The sequence below is a fragment of the Muntiacus reevesi genome, chromosome 22, assembly GCF_963930625.1.
Source record: "Muntiacus reevesi chromosome 22, mMunRee1.1, whole genome shotgun sequence".
Classification (NCBI taxonomy): Eukaryota; Metazoa; Chordata; class Mammalia; order Artiodactyla; family Cervidae; genus Muntiacus; species Muntiacus reevesi.
This window is the reverse complement of record NC_089270.1, coordinates 43,499,030-43,519,632: the sequence shown is the minus strand read 5'-3', so window position 1 is coordinate 43,519,632 and position 20,603 is coordinate 43,499,030. Positions and strand designations below refer to the sequence as shown.

General features: G+C 37.9%; 1 protein-coding gene across 10 annotated transcripts in view; it reads right to left on the bottom strand.

Moving 5' to 3' along the window:
* CLOCK (clock circadian regulator) overlaps nucleotides 1–20,603 on the bottom strand; it is a 332,535-nt gene that overhangs the window by 60,244 nt on the left and 251,688 nt on the right. For 9 of the 10 annotated variants that reach the window (XM_065914277.1, XM_065914279.1, XM_065914275.1 and 6 more), the window contains 4 exons: nucleotides 9,783–9,854; nucleotides 6,247–6,336; nucleotides 3,695–3,754; nucleotides 37–185 (listed from right to left, as the gene is read on the bottom strand). In XM_065914277.1, coding sequence (XP_065770349.1) covers nucleotides 37–185; nucleotides 3,695–3,754; nucleotides 6,247–6,293 — 256 coding nt within the window. In that variant the 5' untranslated portion in view covers nucleotides 6,294–6,336; nucleotides 9,783–9,854. Of the gene's footprint in view, nucleotides 1–36; nucleotides 186–3,694; nucleotides 3,755–6,246; nucleotides 6,337–9,782; nucleotides 9,857–20,603 lie in introns of all 10 variants that reach the window. The other variant, XM_065914278.1, reaches the window with a different exon arrangement.

Below are 20,603 nucleotides of genomic sequence, written 5' to 3'. Positions count from 1 at the left end.
AAAAAAAAAATCCATTTTACAAAGTTAAAAATGTACCTTTATGCTTTCGTAAAAAATCGATGCTCTTCTGTAGAACAGTAGATTTGTCCATCTTTCTAGCATTACCAGGAAGCATGGATCCCAGTTCTTTAATGAGAACATTAAACTGATCTCTACGTTTCTTTTCAGATTTGTTTCTAGATACTCTGATGAAATAAAAAATTACATAAGCAGCTTTCAAACAATCCATTTAACTACACAAATAGTTTAATACAATGCTCAGTATGGATATGACCACAGAGCACATACATACTTTTGTGAATACAAATGGTAATGAATGTTCATATTCTAGGTTACCAACAATATAGTTAATTAGGACAGTAATTTTTCTTCTTGGCTTAACCACTGAAGAAACTTACATATTAAGCACTTGGCATACTGGTTTTAAGACAAATTACGTTCAAATCTCAAGTTTTACTGAATCTAATATTTATCAAGAATTTGTGTTTCCCTTACAAGGCTATTACTATTACTGAGATATTTTGTGAAAGTACATATAAAATATAAATACAAATTATTAAAAATTACTGAATAGGAGAAAGTTATCCATCTCCTGTAGGCTTTAAATTATAAACAGAAATATAAAGATGAAAATCTCTCTACCCTCAGGTTCACCCACACAGTCTTCCTCTTTACTCCTCTATCCCAACCTCCAACACAGAGCTGTAACCACTTGCTTTCATATCTAATCTCTTCACTGGGCTGTGGGCTTCTTGATAGCAGAGCCCAAATTTTTTCATCTAAGCATTTAAGCATAACACCTAACAAACAGTAAGTACTCTAAATATACGTGCTAAATGAATAATTCCCACTGTTCTACGTGAAGCAGTAACCAGGAGCAATTCTTAACTGCACTGAGAACCTGTAAGATAAATACAATCATTTACAGAGCAACTAATCATTCTGTAACACTTCTAACTATATGCTTTTGTGAAGTCAGACTTTAGAATTCAGTCTTTGTTTAAACAAAGTATACTACTTTCCCAAAAGGTCAGAGGATAATTCAATTAATTTAATTTTTTTTTCAGTAAAGAAGCAGCATTTATTCCGTATTAGTACTGGGAAGAAATACAAAAAAACCTCTTAAGAAATGTAATAGAAATTAACTGATCCCCCTCACCAAACACTAAACTCTTTGCTACAATGATAGAGACTGTGCTAACAAGGGCTAGGAATACTGGACAAAGATAACCCTTTCAAGAAATTCACCTAAATCCTATGGAAACTCCTAAGTATGCTACATTGAATCATGAAGGCTGAGTGAGAAAGGGGCCGGGGGGGGGGGGGGGGGGGAGGGTAGTGGTGTGTGAGAAGGCCATTCCAGACACAGGAAACTTGTAGAAAGATGAAAACCTATCACAAGTAGCTCAGCATGGCTAATGTGGCTAGAGTACAGGCTTTCTGTGCCCAAGTATGCTGGAGTCGGGGGTGTGGGTGGTGGGCAGTTCGGAATAATAAGTACTCAGAAAAAAAAATCATCACATTTTTATGCTACACAAAAGGATTTTAGTTTCAGGGAAAGTCATTAAATAGTGAAAGGTACTGAAAGGTTTTAAGCAAAGAAATGCCATGAAGAGAACTGATTGTTAGTAAGACCATTCCAGCAGCCGAGTAATGAAAGAATCAATGCTTGGTAAAACAATCCATTCAACAAAAGCTACTGAGAACTTACTGTATGCCAAATAAGACTGGAGGCCAGGTGACCATTTAGGAGGAACTTCAAGATCCTGGGAGTGTTAACATAGCAGTGCGGGTCTGAGGATTAACAGGCAGAACTAGCAACTCTAGGCAAGTCAGATTTGGAGTGAGGAAGCAAAAGAAAACTCTAAAAGAATTTCCAAGTCACCACGTAATATAACATGAGATATTAGTCTGGGTGGAGAGACGGTTTGGGAGAATTTAAATATGGTGAAATTGCTGGTTTGATATTTTAAAGGACATATGCTAGAGGAAGTGAGACAGATCTAGTTCTACTCCTCTAGAAAGGAGTAAGCAGGAAATAAGCACCAGAGAATTAGTATCTATGAAATATCTGAAGACATGTGTAGAAGGTAAAATTTAGAGCCATTATTGGATATTTATATGCTAGGCATTATTGGAAACATTTATGAAACTTCATTTAATTCCTATGAAGTAGATCTTTTAATTTTTCATTTTATAGGTGTGGCAACTCAGGCATAAAAGAGAATATGCCCAGGATCATACAGTTACCATGAAGTAATCATTTAAAACTGGCATTTTAACTCAAGTGTAAGAAATACATGGAAATCAAATATCATTGATAATTCTACCACTGGATCACACTCATTAAAGCAACTTTACTTCATGTTACACTCAGGTTGGAAGTACTCAGCCCTTGTGATGACCTCAGTAATTATAGCTCACAGATGTCAGAGCTCAATGCAGTCTGGGTAATTCTGACAGCATTATTATGAGGTCTTCTTTCTCCAAGGTTTCCCCCACAATCATAGTATTTTTGGTCCCCTAAATACATGATCAAACCTTCATCTCTGCAAAGAGAAAACCCTTAGCTCACCTTATCCACCTACAAATTTGGCCTTTAAATCTGTCCAAGTTAATTCCTCAAAGTTCTGCCTCTTCATTTTCATTCAGGCAAGACTGATCATTCCCACCTTAACAGAGACTTTACTTCTACCCTAAAATATTTTATAGAAACTTTCTCCCACTAGACTGAAAGGAAAGGAGTTATCCTATATATGTTTAGCTTCAAGTACAGGTCTTTTTATTTACTTGAATAAAGTTATATAGCTTTCCTCAATATTTTCCTTATCCCAGTACCATTTATTTTGCTAAAACAGATGTTTAGGAACTAGTTCTTATTACATGTTTATTTTTTGTTTCTGAATGTAATGCTACAACACCCTCTACCCTCATCTAAGCACCCACATAGTTCAATGTGACTGGGAAAAAACCAGAAAAGTACTGCTCACTCTCAGTGACTACAAACTTGGCTGTAATGCTATCTGGACCCTCCCTCCTGCTGCTTTAACTACCATCGAGGCCCATATTTAAGGTTAAAGTCTCAGCATCACCACCATGGCTCTAGACGCCATCCGCTCTCCTACTTGATGAATCTCTCCATTAATTCTCCCTGTCCTCCCCTATCATCTATTTTCCCTTCTACTGGAGAATGGAGGCATGTCAAAAGACACAGAGAAGCCAACTCTGGAAGACTGCCAAATGCCAAAGCTGGAACAAACCAAGCAACTGAATGAATAACATAGCACTGGAATATAAGATCCCCCCATGAGAGGTGAAACTCAATTCTCCCATCTCTGCTCTGAAGGTGTGCTATATTAGATAAATCGCTTCCAAAGAATAGAGTAGGTTAAGGAAAAATAGTAACTACAATGATGACTCTAGGCACACCCTCCCTTAGCAAGTAATTGAAGGCTTACATCCCCAGTGATATCATGTAAATACTAAGTGCCATAATGTGATGTGGTGAGAAAGGCACTTTTAGAAGAAAATTTTATTTAATTTATAAACTACATACTGATAGCCTCAGCTCTTCTACTTTCTAACATATCTAAGTTCTTAGGGCAGACAGCTTTTGGAAGTCAATGATTTACTGTTCACCATTACATTTACTTGTTACTTGTTTTTCACTATATCACATCATAAGCTTAACCACCTTTTTGCTTTGTCCTTGTCATCTTCTTCCACCAACCCATCAAAAATACTACCGTCATCTCTAAAAGAAAAAGATACAGAAAATAAGAGCAGATTCACTAAGCAACAGCAATACGAAAACAAAACATAAATCAATCAGTTATAGCCTAGGATCTTTGTAGAGTTAGTTACAGACTGCACAAATTCAAACCCAATAAATATTAACCTGTTTTCTAATACATACAGACAAAGTTCAACTATGTTTTACATTTTAAAAAGTTTATTAAAATAAACAAGAATTTAACCAAAGGTTAAATATCTTATTTCAAACCTTTAGTAACTAGTGAAAACCTAGAGAAAATCAGTATATTTGCCATTATAAAAATAATTCACTTAAAATCATATTTAATTATAGCAGCACATTTTCAAATAGACATTTACTTTATAAAACACACGTCACTCAGAAACATCACACTATCTAGCATGTTAACTTATACTGATATAATTTCATTCATTACTGATCCATCTGACAAACATCTTTTTTGTCAGCACTCTCGTCCACACTCTGTCCCAGTTAGCTAGACGTATAGGTCCCTGCTCCCCTGCAGCTTATTTTCTAGTAGAAAAGAACAAACCAACATGAAAATGTGTGAGCTGTTTTTTATTTTTAAAGGAGCGATGTTTTTATTACTGGGTGGTTATTTTAGTCTGTGTGGTTACGGAAGGACTTGAAGTGGGAAGATTTGAGTTGAGATCTAAAAGACAAGAAGGGGTTGGTTCTGGGAAGACCGAGGGGAAGAGCATTCTAACAAAAGTCTCTCTGAAATCTAGAGACCTGGTGGCTAACTCCTTAACCTAAGGGGCAATATGAAATAGTTTCAAGTGACTTATGATCTTTTACATGAACTCACTATTGATTCCTTTAACCACTTCTCTCTGTGGCCTATAAAGTGCCTATGAGTCCCACAACTGAGATCATCTACAAATCTTCTATCATAGCAAACTTTTGGGGTTCCATGTAAACACTAAAATTTATTAAAAAAATTCTACATGTAAATGCACATCGTTGAGGAGAGAGTCCATTAAGTTTCATGACATTCAGAAAGAAAATGAACTCATATTAAGAACCACTGCTTTATGTCTGAACACTCTGATGTCATCCCTAGATGTCATACAATCTAGAATGGGAACTGGAAATCGTTCAAAAGTACAACACTGAAATCATACTTAATGCCTCAGGGGTAGTGAAGAAACATTCTTCCTGAGAAGAAGACTCTACACATAGATTCCACCTGAAACTACTGCACAGCCCACATCTATGGCAGGGGTCCCTGAGGAAACTCCCTGCCCTTCAGATCTTAAGCTCTGGCAAAGTATGCACCTTCACTATTTACCTCACAGAAAAGGGAAGGAAGTTGACTCTAGATGTCAAAAGTCATTTCTATGCACAAGTCTAGCTATAAAATTCTTAAAGAATCCCCTATGGAAAAATCACACAGTATATGAAAATAAAAGCATAGGAACTTTAGAGTCAGAGAGATCACGGGTGGTAACTCCAGCTTATTATTTACTATGTGACCTTAAAACACGCTATTTAACCTCTCTGACCTACAGATCCCTCATCTGTAAAATCTCATGGAATTATTGTGAAATTAAATGAAGTTAAAGCACAAAAAGTGCTCTGCATGTTAGCTGTCAGAGTACGTATTTTCAAAAAGCTGTCACTGTATTTCATCAAATTTTAGATACCACTGATGATAAAACTTATGTCCACTAAAAGTGAAAGTGAAGTTGCTCGGTTGTGTCCGACTCTTTGCAACCCCATGGACTGTAGCCCACCAGGCTCCTCCACCCATGGGATTTTCCAGGCAAGAATACTGGAGTGGTTGCCATTTCCTTCTCCAGGAGATCTTCCCGACCCAGGGACTGAACGTGGGTCTCCTGCTTTGCAGGCAGACGCTTTACTCTCTGAGCCACCAGGGAAGTCCATTATTATGTCCACTAAGAAATTTAAAAATACTACCAATTAAACTCTGATAAGCCTACTCTAAGATGAATTCTAGTGTCAAACATGTTAAAAGGTAAAAAAAAAAAAAGTTAAGTCTTAAAATCAAAGAAACAAGGAGGCCTATCCTTTACCAAGAGTAAGATTTAAAGATTATAATTTCAACTAACCTCTTATGAGTCACCTCTCATGAGTTACCTGTTATGAGTCACACATGCTAAGATGTTTAATGGGCTGAAGTTAGAACCAATAGATAAGGAGACAGATGATTCCAGAAAGTGCCAAGGAAACCCCTGAAATTATTATAATTCCTTTCAGAACAGTTCTAACCAAATCACTCAAAATTACAGCTCAAGAGCCATTTAGAACACAAGCCACATGCTGTTGACTTGGCTCTAGATAATACATTTTACTCTTACATGACATTTGCTCAGTACAGAAGCTACGTATAATAGTATTAATGATTAAGCATAATACTTCTTTTATCAGTGATACAGACCATTACTCTAACAGTAAATTGTTAAAATAGCTTTACATAACTCAAAATAAATAAGTCTCTAAAAACATACCTGTCAACAAGTGAGCTCATTTTACTACAGCTTACGGTAAACAACATAACATGCTACGTTTTCGTCTTGTGGTAGACATTTGTACTTCTCCTTGAGTGGAAGGAAAAGTAAACAGTCATTAGTTTTCTAGAAAACTGATATCTACAAACATAGTATTAAATAATTTGAGAAACACTATATGTTTATCATAGAGATTTCAAAATGTTTCTGCTTCTACAAAGGGCTAGAACATTATTTTCAAGAAAATAATCCTTAGCTAAGGCACATTTAAGGTTTTGTTTTGTTTTCTTCTATAAAAAGAGCCAAAGAGGTAAAAAAATTGAAGACCATAATTCATTTCCTTTCTATAATAAAATAATCAAAAAGCCACTATATTCAGTATAGATTATAACTATGTAACTACGTAAGTAGGCTACATATGTCAGTCTAGGTAAGTAAGCTTTAAGAACACCAGCTAATGGGTGATAAACATTTGCTAAAAGTCTGTTTTCTATTAAACAGTACAGTTAGCTTTGGAAATACAAGGATGAGAGATACAATCATTATAGGTAAAAAATCTGCAATTAAATAGGGAGGCAGATAACTAAATAATTACAGTAACAGGGATAATGAAGGTATATGGGGGGAGTCAGACGAAATATTCTTGATGACAGTCATATTGTCAGGCAACAGAAATTCTTGTTATAGAAAATGTGGTCCTGAGACCAACATCATCATCAGAGAGCTTGTTAAAATACAGAATCTTGAGACCAGCTCTAGTCCTAGTAAAGCAGAACCCACATTTTAACAAGGTCCCCATGTGATCTGTATGACCATTTAAGTTTCAGACGTAACAGGCTAGGACAAGAGGTAATAGTTGACAGGATTCTAGGCCACAAGAATAGCAATATGCAAAGGCACGGGCCTTTATGAGATGAGAGGGCATCACATTTGAGGAACTTTTCTCTTTAGAGAAAAATGCAGGTATATTACAACTGAAAGTTTTAATTACCAGAGTATAAAGTGAGAGACAGCAAGAGTAGTAAGGGGGTGAAGGCAAGTAAACTGAAGAAAGCCTTATTATAAAGTTTCATATTCACACCGAAAGAATTAAAATTTGCTGCTTTAAAACTCAGTCATAAGCCTAAAATGTCTCTCTATATTCTATGCAGTTTTTCTAAAGTAGAAGGCAGGTTTTACCCATAAAAGATACAGTCATGAGTTAAATATTGAATAAACACCTTAATTCTAATATCCTAACAGTTTTGAGCCAAAAGAAACTTTATTTAAAATTTAGAAAACAGTGTAAGTTGATCTGTCATTCTGAACCAGAGAATATTAAAGAACAGGAGATTCTAAAATACTCAATCACTGTTTTCAAATGTACACTCATGAGAGGAAGACAGTAACTCTTGATAAATGAGGCTGAGTTGCCTATGTGGTTACGGATGCAGAAGTGGAACAGTGCAGGGCTAAGAGTTCTTAGAAAATAGTGGGGAGGATAATGGGGCGGGGGTAGAGGGGGACGGTGGTTAAGAAAAATAAAAATAACTTCAGGATAAAATAGTGATTTTAAGTGTCTGGGTCAACATCATTAAACACAATACAAAATTACAGAGTTTCAGAGTTAGAAGAGACTTTAAAGATCACGTAGGTACAGCCCTCTGGTCCAAGAGACATAGTTATCTTCATAATGACAGAGGTTGGTTCTAACACTAGAACAAAAAGAATAGTCCAAAGGTAACATAGCCAACCTGGGAGAATTAAAAAAAAGCAGTTTCAGTTTACAGTCAAAAGACCAGATCTGAGCCTTACATGGCACCAAGTAGCCACTTGTTTAATTATGAGATAGAATAGGGCAAACTAGAGGGGGAAAAAAGACCCAAAGAATAAGGATTTAAAGACTACACAGAAGGGACCATGCTGACTCTAAGGGAGGTGAATCCAAAATGCTTTATAAGACAGACTGATGCTTTCTTAAGCTATTTTATTATTGTTGGTTAACAGAATTTTTCCAAACACTATTTGCTGTCCAACTAATTGAGCAACACAAAATTACATCTCTTGACAGCTTAGTCCAAGATCTTTTCTCTACTTGTCCAGCCAATTGATAGGCACACTATATTTAAGGGAAAGATAAAAGGAAGAAGTGAAGTAGGCCCAATTAAGTAAGTAACTTTTAGAAGATTCCCCTTGATTAACAAAACAAAGTGGTAATGTGGGAGCAGCCACAGGTCTTGTGTCGGGACTATTCCAGGACCCATGTTTTCAGTACTAAAAGACTAGGTATAGTTTACACATGCTCATGTTATGAATTCTAAGGACTCACTTTTAGAAGACATGTGAAGTTCCTACTCATAGCAAGGAATTTCTAATACCGATTAAATATTGTTAAAACTCTTTTTTCTTAAATACTGACATTAATAGACCAGTATGGTATGCAATAAAATGTCTTTAAAAGGAACTGTTGCAGTAGTTGGAACAAATTAAATTATGTTAAGGATCAAGTTACAGCTAGGAATCACATGCTCCTTTACATAAGCAACTTGAGCTCAAAGTCATTCAGTGATACGAATTCCCAGCTGAGTAAGCACCACATTACTATTTTATCACAATGGACGGCAGGATGGTATAAGTGTTTTATAAACATCATTTTAAAAACAACTTTGTAAAAAATTTATCAAATGGGGAGCTATTAATAACTAATAAACTGTATAAGCAATTCAAAATTTGCCAATATTGAAGCAGGTATGTTTTAAATTCAGCACACAACATTACAGGTAACTAACAGAAAATCTCAGTACCCGGAAGTCCACCTTTGAAAAAGAATTCATACACAATGTAACACATTCTGTATTACAAATAAATTATGCAGTATCTAATGATATGATACTACTTGTCCTCTGAATCCCATCTGTTGTCTTAAAGTTTTCCATTTCTACATCACTAATTTCTCCCTCCAAAACTGCATTATTCTGATCATAATCTTAGTATATTAGCTTAAAGAAAAAGTGAAACACAAAACTTCCTTGACCCACCAATCTCCTTCAGGTTCCGTCCTCCTTTTCTGCTCCCTTTCACAGAAAAACAACTTGTCAATTGTGTACAGTTGGTATTTCAAGATCTTTAATTAATTCCCCTCTCATTTTAAAACTTAGTGTTGATTTTCACAAATGTATACCTGTTCAAAGTTTAAAGTGTCCGAAAAGTTTTACAAGACTTTTTAAAAAACCAAAGTTCTCTGATTCCCATATTCCACCTTCAACCCCTTTCATCTTGTTAACTCCTTCCTTTGATAGTTAACTGCCCATCTCTAATACCTCTTACTACTTCTTGATTCTTTCTGTTTCAGGTGGGGTGATTACACAGTCCCAATTTATTCTCGTAGTCCCAATGAAATTATTAAAAGCACTTGCTTCTGCTCCAAAAGTATCTTTAGCCCTTCATCTACAGAATTCCACTATGAAAAATAATAATGTAGCACTGACTCTCCCCAACTCATTTTCCTAGGGAAGTGTCATTTCAAAGTACATTTCAAGATAGAATCATTTCATTACCTTTTGTATTTCTGAGATCTTTGAACTGATTCTTCAGAAAACTATAAGTTTTCTTCTGTACGGCTCAGAATTCTGTTCAAACAAGAAAAATTTTGTTAGATTTACTCAACTTATATAGACATTTATCATAAAAGAGGTTTTAAAATAATTTTGAAACATAAAATTTAGAATTTTGTCACAAAACAATATATAAGAAATGCTAACCCAGAGGGATGGGATGGGGAGGGAGGTGGGAGGGGGGTTCAGGATGGGGAACACATGTAAATCCATGGCTGATTCATGTCAATGTATGGCAAAACCACTACAATACTGTAAAGTAATTAGCCTCCAACTAATAAAAATAAATGAAAAAAAAAGAAATGCTAAATACTAATAATTGTTTCTAAAAGAACCTTAAAAAACTACAACCACTTTTAATTCTACTACAGAAGCTAAAAGACAAAAGTAAAAAAGTAAGTATAACTATAAGGTATGTTAATGAACATACTTATATATGTGCTAACAAACACTCATATATGATGAATATAAACAGATGTAATTTGTAACAGAGATCAAGTGTGGTGGGGGGAAGAGAAGTAAAAGAGTAGAGTTTTTAAAGTTATCAGCTTAAGATATATTGTTAACATTATGGTAAGCACAAAGAAAACACCTACAGAGGATACCTAAAAAGGAAATGAGAAAAGAATCAAAGCAGAATCAAAGAATCAAACTCTATAAAAAAATTGTTTTTTAAAAATCAATGAAACACAAAGGAAGACCAGAGGGAAAAAAGTAGAAAAAGCTACAAGACGGACAAAAAATGAATGAAACAGTAAGTCTTTCCCTATCAGTAATTATTTTAATTGCAAATAAACTGAAGTTGCCAATCAAAAGAGAGAGTAGGTAAATGGATAAAAAAAAACAAGATCCAACTATATGCTATCTATGAGACACACTTTAGATTTAAGGATATACAGACTGAAAGTAAAAGTCTGGAAAAAGATATTCCATCCATACGATAACCAAGAAAGCAAGAATAGCCATACTTGTATCAGATAAAACAGACTTTAAGTAAATAACTGTCACAAAAGATTAAAACATTATATTAAAATAAAAGCATCAAATTTATCAGGAAGATAAAACAAATGCAGGTACAATTACATCCATTTCACATGATAGCAAGGTAATGCCCAAAATCTTTCAAGCTAGGCTTCAATAGTACATGAACTGAGAATTTCCAGATGTGCAAGCTGGATTTATAAAAGGCAGAGGAATCAGAGATCAAAATTACCAACATCCACTGGATCATAAAAAAAAGTAAGAGAATTCCAGAAAAACACCTGTATCTGCTTAACTGACTATACTTAAAGCTTTTGACTGTGTGGATCACAACAAACTGTGCAAAATTCTTAAAGAGATGGGAGTACCAGACCACCTTAATTGCCTCCAGAGAAATCTGTACTCAGGTCAAGAAGCAACAGATAAACTGGACATGGAACAATGGACTGGTTCCAAATTGGGAAAGGAGTTATGTCAAGGTTGTATACTGTCACCCTGCTTATTTATTTAACTTCTAAGCAGTACACTTCATGTGAAATGCTAGGCTGGATGAAGTACAAGCTGGAATCAAGACTGCCAGGAGAAATATCAACAACCTCAAATATGCAGATGATACCACCCTAATGGCAGAAAGTGAAAAGGAACCAAAGAGCCTCTTGAAAGTGAAAGAGAAGAGTGAAAAAGCTGGCTTAAAACTCAATATTCAAAAAACTAAGGTCATGGCATCCGGTCCCATCACTTCACGGCAAATAGATGGGGAAACAATGGAAACAGTGGCAGACTTTATTTTTGGGGGCTCCAAAAATCACTGCAGATGGTGACTACAGCCATGAAATTAAAAGATACTTGCTCCTTGGAAGAAAAGCAATGACCAACCTAGACAGCATATTAAAAAGCAGACACATCACTTTGCCGACAAAGGTCCATACAGTCAAAGCTATGGTTTTTCCAGTAGTCATATACAGATATGAGTGCTGGATCATAAAGAAGGCGGAGCACCGAAGAATTGATGCTTTCAAACTGTGGTGCTGGAGAAGACTCCTAAGAGTCCCTTGGACAGCCAGGAGATCAAACCAGTCACTTTTAAAGGAAATCAACCCTGAATATTCATTACTGATACTGAAGCTGAAGCACCAATAGTTTGGTCACCTGATGCCAAGAGCCAACTCTCTGGAAAAAACCCTGATGCTGGGAAAGATTGAGGGCAGGAGAAGGGGACAACAGAGGATGAGATGGTTGAAGAGCATCACTGACTCAATGGACAGGAGTTTGAGCAAACTCCAGGAAATAGTGAAAGACTGGGGAGCCCGGCGTGCTGCGCTCCATGGGGTCACAAAGGATTGGACACAACTCAGCAACTTTACAACAACGAAAACTCAATAATCACTGTGAATAATTGAATTAACCAAGACCAACCCAACCGTACCACAGTTAATGCAAAGCTTTACAGTTATAGTTTGCATCTGACCTACACAATGTCCATTTTACATAATTTTTTAGAAACCAAGAATATGCTATGTATGTAATATGACAGCAAGACATAGGGAAATTTATGACAGCAGAAAAAGAGGGGGTATTTTTGAGCACAAAAAGAGACTGTTTTTTTTTTATGTCAACAACAAAAGATATCCCTGGAGATTAGGGACTGAAATAAATATAAAAGGTCTAAATAAAAAACACCAGAGCAATAGAACTGAATTCCTAAAATGCGCATGAAGCAAATTCAGAAGCCAGTTCCTAGTGTCCTATTTGGTTTTAAGTGTTCTGGGATAGAGCCAGTCATAATAAAAGCAACTAATAAACCCAGCATACTGGAGGAGTGAAAGTAGAAGACCATGAGTTTAGAGTCAGAAAGGCATGGATGAAAATATTTGGGACAATTAACTTAATTATCCTAAGCCTCAGAATTCTTACCTAAGGCAGCTGTTATGAAGTCTAAAGGATATGTAGGGATACCAATTATTAACAAAATATACACAATTAGAAACTCCCCCTTTAAAACCAAAATAAAAGGCTTAAACATCTGCAGCATGAAAAACAGTATTTTCTACCATATTGCTGCTGCTGCTGCTGCTAAGTCGCTTCAGTTGTGTCCGACTCTGTGCGACCCCAGAGACGGCAGCCCACCAGGCTCCCCTGTCCCTGGGATTCTCCAGGCAAGAACACTGGAGTGGGTTGCCATTTTCTTCTCAAATGCATGAAAGTGAAAAGTGAAAGTGAAATCACTCAGTCATGTCTGCCTCTTAGCGACCCCATGGACTGCAGCCTACCAGGCTCCTCCGTCCATGGAATTTTCCAGGCAAGAGTACTGGAGTGGGGTGCCATTGCCTTCTTCGTTCTACCATATTCAGTTCAGTTCAGTCGCTCAGGCATGTCTGACTCTTTGCGACCCCATGAATCGCAGCATGCCAGGCCTCCCTGTCCATCACCAACTCCTGGAGTTGACTCAAACTCATGCCCATTGAGTCGGGGATGCCATCCAGTCATCTCATCCTCTGTCGTCCCCTTCTCCTCCTGCCCCCAATCCCTCCCAGCATCACAGTCTTTTCCAATGAGTCAGCTCTTCGCATGAGGTGGCCAAAGTATTGGAGTTCCAGCTTCAGCATCAGTCCTTCCAAAGAACACCCAGGACTGATCTCCTCCAGGATGGACTGGCTGGATCTCCTTGCAGTCCAAGGGACTCTCAAGAGTCTTCTCCAACACCATAGTTCAAAACCATCAATTTTTCAGCGCTCAGCTTTCTTCACAGTCCAACTATCACATCCATACATGACCACTGGAAAAACCATAGCCTTGACCAGACGGACCTTTGTTGGCAAAGTAATGTCTCTGCTTTTTAATGTGCTATCTGGGTTAGTCATAAGTTTCCTTCCAAGGAGTAAGTGTCTTTTAATTTCATGGCTACAGTATTAAGTATCCCTAAAAGTTATTCAAAAGAGTTTAAAACTGAAACAAAACTAACAACAACAAAAAAGTATGATTAAATAAGAAGCCACGAAGAAAACAAACAGCTGATAAATGTAAAAATTATTCCTGGCAAGGAGCTTTCTCTAGTAGCTCAGCTGGTAAAGAATCTGCCTGCAATGCAGGAGACCTCAGTTCGATCCCTGGGTTGGGAAGATCCTATGGAGAACGGACCAGCTACCCACTCTAGTATTCTGGCCTGGGGAATTCCACAGACTGTATAGTCCATGAGGTTGGAAAAAAGTTGACACAACTGAGTGATTTTCACTTTCTTTCAACAGAAATAAAAGAAGTGAAGTAAAAACATATTATAGCTAAATATTAGTGATTTCTTAAAAATTCTACTTCATATATTATCATTCAGCAAATATTTACTGAGTGCTAATATAAGTGTCCAGTAGTACACTGACTGTAGTTTTGAAATGGAGAAATAGACACAGCCACTGCATTTGAGGTGCTTCCCAGAGAAGGCACAAAATGCTCTCTGAGGGAGCATTCTCTGTGACACAAAACAAAACCGTGTCACTCTGGGAGTGACACAGAAGTTAAGGAAGTCTCCTGAAGAAGTGACACATAAACTGAGATCTTAACAAAAAAATAAGATTTCACTAAGCAAAGAGAGAAACTTCATCAATGTCAAGAGAAAATGCACACAAAGGTCTGGAGACATGAGAGGAGCTGTGATTTTAGAATACTGACAAGCACCTGAGCGGTGACTGGAGCAAACACCCAGGGACAAGGGGTAACAGACAGCGGTAAGGGATGATAAAGATGAGGTGAGCGGGTCATGAAAGGTCACGTGGAGGTGACTCCCGACCCCACTGCCCCCAGTTACGACACTGAGAAGTTTTAAGCAGGAAACTGACATTAATACACACTTGTTCTTTTGAGCCACCATCTGGTTACAACACAGAAAACAGAATATAAGGAGCCAGGACTAAAATTAGAGAGAATGGTAGAAGTATAGTTTTCTAACGGTTCAGGTAAAACAATATAGAACCAGAGATCATTTTTAAAAATGGAAATTTTAATAGATACTGAGGTGACTAGACAGAATTTGGTGACTGATTAATAAAAGTTGGGGGCAGGGAGAAGTCAAGAGTATCACTCAAATTTTGGCTTGGACACATCTGTGGGGTGGATAGGTAATACTGGAGGAGTAAACTGGAGAAAAGAGGGAGGGAATGATGCTGAAAGTACTGGCTAACATTTATTGAACATTTACTACGTGCCAGGCATTCTTCAAAGTTCTTCTCTCACTTAAGACTCAACAATCATATGAAGTAGGCTCTATTATTATCTCCATTTTACAGATGTGGAAACTGAAACACAAAGAGAATATGTAAGCTAGCTCGCCAAGACGAGCAGTAAGACTAAGACATAAAACCCAATCATTTAGCTTGAATTATGCTCTTAATCAGGCTTCCCTGGTAGCTCAACTGGTAAAGAATCCGCCTGTAACCCAGGAGACCCCGGTTAGATTCCTGGTCAGAAAGATCCCTTACAGAAGGGATAGGCTATCCACTGCAGTATTCTTGGGCTTCCCTGGCAGCTCAGATGGTAAAGAATCCACGTGCAATGCAGAAGACCTGGGTTCGATCCCTGGGTTGGGAAGATCCCCTGGAGGAGGGCATGCCAAGCCACCAGTATTCTTGCCTGGAGACTCGCCATGGACAGAGGAGTCTGGCAGGTTACAGTCTGTGGGGTCACAAAGAGTCGGACACGACTGAGCGACTAGGCACAGCTCACAGCAGCATGCTGCTAGTCACTGTCAAACAAGCACCTCACAAACACTCCTAATGACGCACACAGCTTTAGACATGCTATGCTTAAAGTATCTATGGGACATGGAACAGGAAAAACGTCGAGTTGCTGCTGCTGCTAAGTCCAATCTGTGTGACCCCACAGACGGCAGCCCACCAGGCTGACCTGTCCCTGGGATTCTCCAGGCAAGAACACTGGAGTGGGTTGCCATTTCCTTCTCCAATGCATGCAGGCATGCTAAGTCGCTTCCGTCATGCAGGCAGCTGGAAATGTGGGTGTGGCTTTCAGGAAAGAACTGGGTGAAGAATATGCACATTAAAGATAATGATTAGATGGACTTCTCTAGAAAACAAACATACAAAAGGAGAAAAAAGGCTAAGACTAAAATCTGATGAAAAAAGTAACATTTCAGAGACAAGCAAAAGAGTAGCCAATAAAATGGGGAGAAGGCAGAGCAAAAAATGTAAAGAAATGGGCTTCGGAAACAGTTCCTGAATGTGATTTATGGATCACGGAGATAACAGAAGTACCTAGCCCATAAAATTGTTCTGACGATCACCTATGTAATATGTTTGAAAGAGTATGTAGAAAACCCAACAAATGAGTGATAAATTTTAAGTATCAGTTCAGTTCAGTCGCTCAGTCATGTCTTTGCGATCCCGTGAACTGCAGCACACCAGGCCTCCCTGTCCATCACCAACTCCCAGAGTCCACCCAAACCCATGTCCATCGAGTCGGTGATGCCATCCAGCCATCTCATCCTCTGTCATTCCCTTCTCCTCCTGCCTTCAATCTTACCCAGCATCAAGGTCTTTTCAAATGAGTCAGCTCTACTCATCAGGTGGCCAAAGTATTGGAGTTCCAGCTTCAGCATCAGTCCTCCCAATGAACACCCAGGACTGATCTCCTTTAGGATGGGCTGGTTGGATCTCCTTGCAGTCCAAGGGACTCTCAAGAGTCTTCTCCAACACCACAGTTCAAAAGCATCAATTCTTCAGCACTCAGCTTTCTTTAGAGTCCAACTCTCACATCCATACATGACCCCTGGAAAAACCATAGCCTTGACTAGATGGACCTTTGTTGGCAAAGTAATGTCTGTGCTTTTTAACATGCTATCTAGGTTGGTCATAACTTTCCTTCCAAGGAGTAAGCATCTTTTACTTTCATGGCTGCAGTCACCATCTGCAATGATTTTGGAGCCCAGAAAAATAAAGTCAGCCACTGTTTCCACTGTTTCCCCATCTATTTGCCATGAAGTGATGGGACCGGATGCCATGATCTTAGTTTTCTGAATGTTGAGCTTTAAGCCAACTTTTTCACTCTCCTCTTTCACTTTCATCAAGAGGCTCTTTAGTTCTTCACTTTCTGCCATAAGGGTGGCATCATCTGCATATCTGATTCTGCATCATCTGCATCATCTGCATATCCCAGCAATCTGGATTCCAGCTTGTGCTTCATCTGGTTCAGCGTTTCTCATGATGTACTCTGTATATAAGTTAAATAAGCAGGGTGACAATATACAGCCTTGGCGTACTCCTTTTCCTATTTGGAACCAATCTGTTGTTCCATGTCCAGTTCTAACTGTTGCTTCCTGACTTATAATTAGTATTAGTAATACCATCAGCTAGAGAGAACAGGACCAATCAAAGATAAAGAAAGCCATGAAGGATTATTTGTCACTAAAAGAAAAGAGTACTTCAAGAAGTTGACAATGTCAACACTGCGCTGAGGACAAGGAATGACTCTCAAGTGTCTATCACATTTAAGAACAGTCTGAGGAGTTTGTGACACAGACATGTAACAGACACTGAACAATGCTTCAAGAGAGGAAATGAGGACTCCCTTTCTTAAAAAAAGTTTGGTGAGAAGTGTCTATAACTTGAAACACTTAAGTCCTTTGACCTAGTAATCTCATTTTGAGGGAGGAAAAAAAAGGAAATAATCAGAGATGTATCCAAAAAGTTTGACAAAGTTTGACAGGGAATGCATTATTATTTAAAACAGTAATGCTGGAAAGATTTAAACATCCAACAGCAGTAACAGTGACATTAAAATATATTGAACATAAATCCAAAATATGTCAAAATATCAACTGTTGTTATTTGAGTAATTAGCTTATGGACTTTTTCCATTTTTACTTTTTCTTTAGCACTTTTTAAAATTTTTCTAAGAACATGTATTATTTTAAAACAAGGGAACCTTAACTGCTGCCTTTTTCTTGTTTATTTCCCTTTAACTATAGAACATTAGAGCCTGGGCTAAGGAAAAAAAAACATGCGTAACAAAGTAACACGCTACTACTACCACACATGAGTGAAAGAGACTATCCTCCTATGTACTTGTTCCTGTAACTTAAAGAAGCAGCATTTTATTTCATCTAATCATTAATACTAAATTACTAATTTACAAGGTTTAACTCAAGAACCTCAGTTTAAAAAATGGAAACTACAATAAATCCTTTTCTAACCTAATAACCTATTGACCTACTGACCTACTTTGGAATTTAGGTTAGTTAAATCTGATATCACAGATCTTTCTGGGACTGAGGGATCTATTGATATAAACATTAATTAAAAGTAGTGCTGAAATTTAATTGATATAATACAAAACCCAACAATCCTTAACTATGTTTATCATCATTTATGAAAAAGTCAAACTTGCTTCTGCAGATTACTGTTTGTATTATAGCTAAGAAGATAATTATTTCTAAGAGAACAATTTTAACTTGTAAAGAAAGGCTGAAATACTTTTAAAATTATTTAACAAATGAGTAAAGATGAAATTTCTCAATGAAATTTAAGTTCTCAATGAAATAAAGTTCTCAATTTATTCAGTACTGAATGGGAACATTAGTTCACTTCTACAGTAGATATGAAACATTAGCATGATAAAAAAATTCTTGATTCTACAGCAGTTTGTAACACCAACTTAAATCTAAAATTGACAGTAAAAACAAGAAATACACCCTAAAGTCTCATGATCCAGACCTCTTAGAACCAAACAATATTCTGGTTAAAGATAAACATCAAATGCTATCAAAATTCTACCCTGTCAATATCTAGATGTGAAGCATTTTTGAAGCCTCATTAAGTAAACAAAAACTGAAAGATTAATACAGCTCTTTTGGTAGCACACAAGACTACTGCAATTACTCAACAAATTTATTTCTTCAAATAATGTCTGAGTCCCCTGTGGCTCAGCCAGTAAAGAATCTGCCTGCCATGTGGGAGACCTGGGTTCAATCCCTGGGTTGGGAAGATTCCCCGGAGAAGGGAAAGGCTACCCACTCCAGTATTCTGGCCTGGAGAAGTCCATGGACTATACAGAAAGTTCAAGGGGTTGCAAAGAGTCGGACACAACTGAGCAACTTTCACTTTCCCTCTTCATGTGATGGACTGATCTGGTCCACAGAATACATGAGCACCTTAACTCTTTTTTGAGATGAGAGTAAGGCCTGAGACTGTCCTCAGCCTCAAATGAGCCTCACAGAAGATCTGAAGTGCAGCAAGAATTCAAGCCCCAAGACTCAGCATCAACTACATACTGAACCAGGTACCACACCCTAAACCTGGATGCCATCCTGCACCAAGCCCTACGTTAGTATTCACAGGAAGTAAGAAGGGACCCTGTAGTAGGCAGAATAAGGCCCCACTAAAAGAACCATGCCCCAATCCCTGAAATCGGCAAATACATTTCAAAAAGGGACTGCGTAGATGCAATAAGGTTAAAGATTTTGAGATGAGTAGTTTATGCCAGATTATCTGGGTGATCCAATGTAATCACACAAGTCTTTAAAAGCAGAGGACCTGTCTGCCCATGGTCAGAGCGATATGAGACAAAAGAGAAAGAGGCAATGTGGCTGGTTTTGAAGGTGAAAGAAGACAGCCACAAGTCAAGGAATATAGGCAGCTTCTGGAAGCTTGAAGATACAAGGAAACGTTCTCTCTCCTCTGAGGCTCCCAGGAAGAATGCAGCCCTACTACTACCTCTTACCTTCAGCCCAGTGAGACCCTTATCAAACTTCTGAGCTGCAAGACTGTAAGACAGTAATAATAAATTTGTTCTGTTTTAAACCATTAAGTCTGCAGTACTTGCTACGTTTGTCATTCTATGGCAGTGTTAGAAACTTAATACAGGTCTAAAATCTCTGGCTGCTCTTGATAAATCTGGCTTTCCCAAACCCTTTCTCCCTCCATAGTCACAATAATCTACCTAGGAAACCACAGGGAGTAATCCCATTATGCCCTACTTTCCTTCATATCAGTCACCAGGAGAGGATCAAGACTCAGGTCATCCCACACCACCTAGACTTTTGTTTCTACACACTCTGTATAACCCCACATTGATACCTTCCCCTTTTCTTTCTCAATTTTCAAAATACTTAGATTGTGTCCTCTAGACATATTATCATTAGCAAAACATCCTCTTTCCTCAGTATTGTTTTTGCACACTCTCTTCCCACTTCCTGCCCCAACAGAGCTCTCTTCGCCAGGAGTTCTGCTCTCACTCCAGGCCTTACCATTTACCATTGGGGGAACTCAAGAAGTCTGCTGGGCTGCATTTCTTTCTGGAAATTTGAACAGGAAAATCTGTTTCCCAGTCTTTACAAGCTTCTAAAGGCTGCCTGCAACCTTTGGCTCAGGGATCCCCTCCTCAATGATCAAAGCCAGGAGCAGGTCATATCCTTCTCAGGTCATCATTTCTTTTGCTTCCCTCTTACCTTATCAAGACACTTGTAATTACACTGGGCCCACCCAGATAATCCAAGATAATGACCCCATTATAAGGTCAGCTGATTAGCAACCTTTACTCCTCTTTGTCATCAAACCTAACAGTCACAGTTTCTGGGAACTTAGGACATGGACATCACTGAAGGACCATTATTGTGCCTACCACATACTATGACCCAAGAAAACTCTCTGGTGAACAGAAAGTATCTTCTGGGGATAAACATTAAATAAGCTGATCCATCAACAGGTAAGACTGTATCACCATTCAGAATTTTATAACTACCTGAACTCTTTTCCTTTTGTTTTTCTTGAAGGGAACTGAGAA